A 6938-nucleotide genomic window follows, 5' to 3' on the forward strand; every position below is an offset into this window, starting at 1 on the left:
TGTTCATGATCGTGATTTGCGGGTTTTTTTTTCCGAAAAGAAGTTTAATATGAGCAATGAATCAAATGCAGACATTCCTGAAGAAATTCAGGTTGAAATCTTGTCAAGGTTTGTTGGGAAATTGAGATGAAAGAAGGCAAAACAAAATAAATATATTTGGAAATGAAGAAAAATAATCACTTTGAATTGCAGATGAACCGTACATACTAATGCCTATTATATAGGCTGAGTAAATAACTAATCCCTATACTTAAGCTACTCACTAGGATTAGTGCATTGACCATTAACAATAACAACCAATCCATGAGCCAAGCAACATATTAGGAAACGTGGTATAATGCTAAACCCACACTAACTGCATGTAACAAATTAACAAATTATTAGGCTAACATAATTTGACTATTTTGAATCAATTATTCAACAAGGTTGCCACCCAAGTCGTTGTCAAGATTCAAGTGTGTTTCGAAACATTGGGATACTACATTAACCATACAAGCATTCTTGATTAGTCACTCTCGTTCATTTGATAAACATCCAAAACTTGCCTATGTGGCAATCTCGAGTGGGAAAAACTCGGTTCTCTCATTCGAGCTCAATGATGACAACACTCCCAAAACTACGACTGTGACTGTAGCAATGTCAACACCAACAACAACCGGGGCAACGGGAAGTATTGAGCCGATAATAAGAGTGCAGGATGTATTCACCGATTTTCTAAGTAAATATAATTGCATGTCCAATATATGCAATGACCTCATTTGTCTCTCCTATCGTCGTTCAACAAAAGTCGGTCTACTAAACATAAAAACCCTGGATTTTATTTATCTTCCTCGAGTACCAATGAAAACTAAGGGTTTTGACAAATTTCGATATGCATTAGGGTTTGATCCAGTTCATAAGGTGTTCAAAGTTGTGAGTATTTTTTACGGAAGCAGGAGAGGGTCTCCAAAAGCCGCAATATTGACCATCGGATCGAATCATTGGAACCCAATTGAGTATGACTGTATACCTTCACTGACCAATAATATCTCGTCTTATTCGCGTATCATTAATACTTTCTATCTTGATGGAATGATTTATTGGGTCCATGAAACTACAACTCGGAGAGCTATCGTACTAACAGTTGTTGCTTTTGATTTGAATCGCGAGGCATTCAAAGATTACGAGCTTGTTGTGACGACACCCATGCAAGTTCTTAGTACGTTCGGATACTATTTGACATCCCTTAAAGGATGCCCAACTCTCTTCACTTGGAACATGAAAAGTGATGAGAATCATGAGATACAACAGTTGACATTGTTTAACCATAAAAATTCTAATGCAGCTTGGACTGGAAGAAGCTTTATTTCACACGATTTTCCTATGTTGTTCTCTCGCTGGATTCCCGGGATGCGTTCAAGTGTTTCAGGAGGTAGTAGTTTTGTCCTACAATTTGAGGAGTCGATTCAGGGTAGCGTGAAATCCCAAGAACAGGATAATACAGATTCGTCTTGGTATATATTATACGATCTTGACAAGTTCGCCGTGGAGTAATTAATATTATTTGGCTCCAAGATATAATTAGAAGCAATTAGTTTTGTCAATTAAGTTAGTTAATAATTTGATATACTTCAATTATTTTCGTCGTCATCTTTTTTCTTTTAATACGCAAGACAACCATCTAATATTTCATCATGTAATGTAATGTTGAATTTTTGCCTTGAATCCGTTACTGTCCACTTTGAACGACTATGACGGGGTCTTGCTCAGTCAGTCACTCATTTGGGTCGTTATGAGTCAATTTCGTCTGTTCTGGATCATATCAGCCTATCAGGTCTTCTTATTCGAGCTGACCGATAACAACACCATGACGAAGAGAAAATCGCATTTGTACATTATGGTGTGCTAGTTTTTGAGTCCTGACTTAACATGTCAAGTTTTTTGCATAACAAAGTTCAATCATATTTTTACTACCGACGAGAAAAACGCATTAGTACCGTAAACAATTTTTGAATAATTTAATAATTTTATTCGATTTTAATGATAATCATAATCAACTCCAAGCCCTGATTACCTAAACAAATACTAACAACTCCAAAATCACAAATACTTTTGTGAGACGATTTTATACTATGCTGATGTAAAGCCGCTTTATACAATACTAACGCTGCTAAATAACTATCTAACTTATTTTCTTAATTCCTCACCTAATTAACCATCTCTAAAACTAAAATCTTACTTTTTCTCAAAATAAAAAATAAAACAAAAAAACAAAAAAAAAAACGGAGAATTTGTGATAGGCCATCGATAGATAGTACAAATAGTCAAATACCCTTTGTGGCTGCCTTAATATATTGTTTTCACATACGCACAATTACATTGATCGTAACACGGAGTAAGTTTTAAGTAGTGTTCCTTTTAATTTAATGTTGTGTCACGGTTTTGATCGAATAAAAACCGTTTTAGTTAACTGATCTTATGAGTTGAATAAATGGGTTATTTTCGAATCAAGTCATTCGGATTGTTATCGGTTACGTAATTTTAATGTCGAAAATAAGATTTAGGCCAGACCATTCAGGCTTAACTAGTAGGAAGAAGGGTTAGCTTTTTTCTATTTATGTTAGAAAAGTATGATTTGTTTTTTATATGGCCTAACTCGTGGGCGTATACGTTAGAAAAACCGAGGAACTCAATGGACTTATTTGTTTCCTAATTGTGTTGGGATAGTTAAGGAAAATTGTTAGAATTATAGTAGGATTAGGAAAGGCAATAAGGACACGGTTGGAAATTGGAATATATGGTTTCTAACCTATTTATGCAGAGTCCTTCGATGCATTCACATATACACTTCGTGGCTTCTGGCTTCTTTAATCGTGTATATAATAAAGTTCTTGAGTTTTTTTGCGGGTTTGATCGAAATAACAACCGTCTTAATTTAAGAAATCTTGCGAGTTTTAATAATTATTCAAGGTTACTTGAATATTTGATAGTTTCATGGAGATGAATGTCAAGCAAAACGCTAGACGCAGAGTTAAAAGACAGAAGTCCGATACGAGCAATGCATCAATTTCACACATCCCGGAAGAAATTCAGATTGAAATTCTGTCATGGCTGCCACGCAAGTCATTGTCAAGATGCAAGTGTGTCTCGAAACACTGGAATGATACATTAACCATACAAGCATTCTTGCTTAAACACTCTCGTTCGTATGATAAACATTCAAAACTTGCCTTTGTGGCACGCTCGACTATTTGGAGCGAAGGCTCGATTATCTCAATCAAGATCAACGATGACAACACCCGCAAAACAACTGACTCCTGGATTAACGGGCATGACGAATATTTCACTGATTTACCTATGAAAGATGATATTTTCATGTCCAATATATGCAACGACCTTATTTGTCTCTTTGATCCAAATACAACACGTGCCAGTCTTTTAAACATAAAAACCCGGGATTTTATCTGCCTTCCTGCAATAACTATCAAGTCTGTGGATCCTTTCAAATTCTGGTATGCATTAGGGTTTAATCCTGTAAATAAGGTATTCAAAGTTCTGAGTATTATTTACGAAAGCACAAGAAAGTGTGCTAAAAAGGCCGCGATATTAACGGTTGGATCGAAATATTGGAACCCAATTGACTATAAATCTTTACCTAGTTCAGTGACCAAGAAGTTGCCTATGTGTAGTAGCACCAATACCCTTTGTTTTGACGGAGTGATTTATTGGGTCCGTAAAAAAATAATTAAGGCTGTTAAAGTGCTAACCGTTGCTGCTTTTGATTTGAATCGCGAGGCGTCCAGACAATTCGAGCTTGTTAGGATACCCGTGAGTGGAAGGCCATTCAAATACTATTTGACTTCTTTGAAAGACTGTCCGACTCTGTTTATTTGGACGGTGGAAAGTTATGACACTCGAGAGATAGAACAATGGACATTACTTAACCATAAAAATCCGATGAATGCGACTTGGAAAAGGAGGAAGTTTACTAATGATAATTTTCGCATAATGAATTATGGGTTAGGTGTTGCAGGAGGTAGCATCCTCCTATGCCGGCGCCATATTGGATGGTTTGATTCCAGAAGACTACGACATTTGTTATCGTATGATCTTGAGAATTTCGCCGTAAAGTAACATCCTAGATTACTACATTTGCCTATATATATGAATGTTGGGATTCGAGATTTTAATGCGTAGTTGGTGTTGTGTTCTTGATTACGGTTTCTAGATCGTTAGTTTGTTACATACTTGCATCACGTTGATTATGGTTTCTAGATTGTTACATTTGCCTATATGAATGTTTCTAGATTACAAGTGGTGTTAGTTCAGTGGTAGCCGGGTTAAACCTTAAAGCTTGCAGAAATGCAGGAGTTGAGAGGTCTCGGGTTCGACTACCAGATGGGGCGATGATCACTTGGCCACTGCAGCCCCCGAAGGAGGTGACTTACATGGTCCATGTGATGGTGCGGGAAAAACAAGATTTTATGGTTTGCTAGACTTACATGGTCCATGTGGTGGTGCGGGAAAAACAAGATTTTATGGTTTGCTAGTTTATGAGTCCCGACTAAAATCTCAATTTTTTTTCCTTAACAAAGTTCAATTATATTAACAATCTCTAAAACTAAAATCTTCCTTAATCACATAATTAAGGTCTCTAAAACTAAAATCTTACGGTGGTGGATCAAGGGGGCTAACAGGAATGCTCACGGAAATTTCGAGTTTTTTAGTCAAAATTTTCTAACTTTTTACGAGTTTCCCTTAAACTATTACCCATTCGCCCTCGCTGAGTTTAATTTCTGGTTCCATCACTGCTAAAAGTCCTCCATTACATAACAGGAGCAAAGGCATTTTGAGCAATAGGGCATTGATATTCATCCATAAGCAATCTCATATAACCCTCTTCACCCCAATAAATTCCCCAAGAATTCTTCAATAACCAATAATCGATCCCATTTTCATCGGTACCATACCCGATTAAAAGAAGATCATGATCATTATAATTCCATCTTAGTGGCATATCATAAATCCCACCTCCATAATGATCAAAATCGAACGAGTTTGAATCAATACTAATGGCCACCGGTTGCGCGTTCAATGCGCTCTTAAGCGAGGCAAAGTCATTAGCTTGTAGTAAATATTTCCAGTTACTAATAGTGACTCCGCCTGGTTCGCCACCCCGTGGCATCATACATTGACCCCTGCCACCTTGGTACGGGTACTCGTATTCCGTAGGAAGGTGGTTACCTTGTGCTATGAAATTGAAGGCCTCGGCCATAACACCGCCGTTGCAACCACCGTTACCGGATGTGTCTAGGCAATCTAGGATGTCTTGCTCTGAAAGAGATATTAGTTGTCCTGTTGTTATTTGGTTTATGCTTTCTATTGCTGCTACTGTTGCAAATGTCCAACATGATCCTGCATTGTTATTTTTTGGATTTGTATTAGTTGCAAAATACTTAATTTGGATGCAATTAATTAGAAAAAATATACAAAAATCGGAGAACTAAATTAAATATTAACGGGATTTTTTAATATCACTTTTAACACAAATAAGATTATACATCCAGATGTATATGAGCATGGTACATTCAATACAAATCTAATTGAGCTTATATGCAATCTTTTCGAGCTTTTAAAATTTTTGAGTTACATTTTAATTGTTTAGGTGTCAAAATTAAAATCTAATTGAGGTTATATGTATTATGTGTGAGTTTCATTATAATATATTGAGTTTAAATTTTTTATAGAAGCGCTCGGATTCTTTCCAATAAAGCTCGTAAAATGTACATATAAGCTCAAATTCTTTACAACTGGTTGTATAGTCTACTAATTGCACTTTTACCCACTAATTGAATTGTGTTTAGATTCGTTTTATAATTATAATAGTGCAAAATCGCCTTAAACAAGGCCTACTCCGGAGCAAAAGACTAACCTGGATTGAAAACGACACGAAATAACACGACTCGATCCGAATGAGTGAATGACTCACTAATTCACTAACTCATTTTTTAAAAGTTATAAAACTCCGTTCATCATCAAGGCATTACCATAAATTATGAACATAATCCCAAATAAAATTGTTTTACATGCCATTTCAGAATATAAATAGGCCGAAAAATCGTTCACTTGATCGAAAATACATTTGACAAATGAAAGAATACAACATATATAGATAAATAGGTACGGTAAATATAAAACGTAAACAAATAATTGAGACGGAAGAAGTAATTATTCCTTACCACACTGCCCTTGGTTCTTAATCGGAGTGATTGCTCCTCTCATCCTCCAATCCACAAAAGACGCAATATTACTTTGGTCACCATAAAAGCTAAATGCACTCGCATTTAACTCCTTTATCATGGACGCATCGAGTGGATTCAATTGACTCATGGACCCCTTACGAGTCGATCGAACCTCTTCTGAAGTTAAGTCAGTAAACTGATTGATGCGTAACGTATACGATTTTTTTGTTGCACCATTGTTAAATTTATTTATACGTTTCACATTTTCTTTGAAGATTTTGAAACGCTTCTCTTTTTCTTGCACGTGTTTGTACGTGCGACCGTATTGAGCCATCCATTGCTCGTGCATGAGCCTCATATTGTGCATCGGTCTTGTTGATAGCGTGGTGGTATTGTTTTCGAGAGGGCGTGAGACGGTTTCGGAGGCTTTGTAGGCGAGAATGAGAATTAGGGCAAGGGAGAATATGTTAGTGAAAGCCATGGATAATGTAAGTAGGATATCTAGGTTTTGAAAAATGTACTAAAATGGGTTAGTAAGTTATTAATTTATACACATTTGATTTAGGTTTAAAAAATTATATTGATTTAGGTTTAAAAATATATATTATCCATGAAGTTGTTAATTTGTTATCAGCAAGGTAGTTGTGATATTATCCAAGGTTGTTAGCAAGAGATTGTTTACTAGATTCAATGATTAGCTATGATTTTTTATCTGTC

At 36.0% G+C, this 6938-nt stretch overlaps 1 protein-coding gene across 1 annotated transcript; it reads right to left on the reverse strand.

The window, feature by feature from the left end:
- Nucleotides 1-4468: 4468 nt before the first annotated feature.
- Nucleotides 4469-6719, reverse strand: LOC141594022 (actinidain-like). The gene is made up of 2 exons (XM_074414240.1): nucleotides 6219-6719; nucleotides 4469-5394 (listed from the first exon to the last, which is right to left on the reverse strand). Exons 1-2 carry the CDS (start codon nucleotides 6700-6702, stop codon nucleotides 4805-4807), a joined length of 1074 nt encoding a protein of 357 aa, XP_074270341.1. The 5' UTR covers nucleotides 6703-6719; the 3' UTR covers nucleotides 4469-4804.
- Nucleotides 6720-6938: the final 219 nt, after the last annotated feature.

This window comes from Silene latifolia, chromosome 8, assembly GCF_048544455.1.
Source record: "Silene latifolia isolate original U9 population chromosome 8, ASM4854445v1, whole genome shotgun sequence".
Classification (NCBI taxonomy): Eukaryota; Viridiplantae; Streptophyta; class Magnoliopsida; order Caryophyllales; family Caryophyllaceae; genus Silene; species Silene latifolia.

Bases quoted from the DNA above. Each gene is read 5' to 3' on its own strand.
- LOC141594022 (XM_074414240.1), bottom strand. From the start codon at position 6,702: ATGGCTTTCACTAACATATTCTCCCTTGCCCTAATTCTCATTCTCGCC. The intron at 5,395-6,218 runs GTAAGGAATAAT...ATAACAATGCAG, and splicing joins TAAGAACCAAGGGCAGTGTG to GATCATGTTGGACATTTGCA.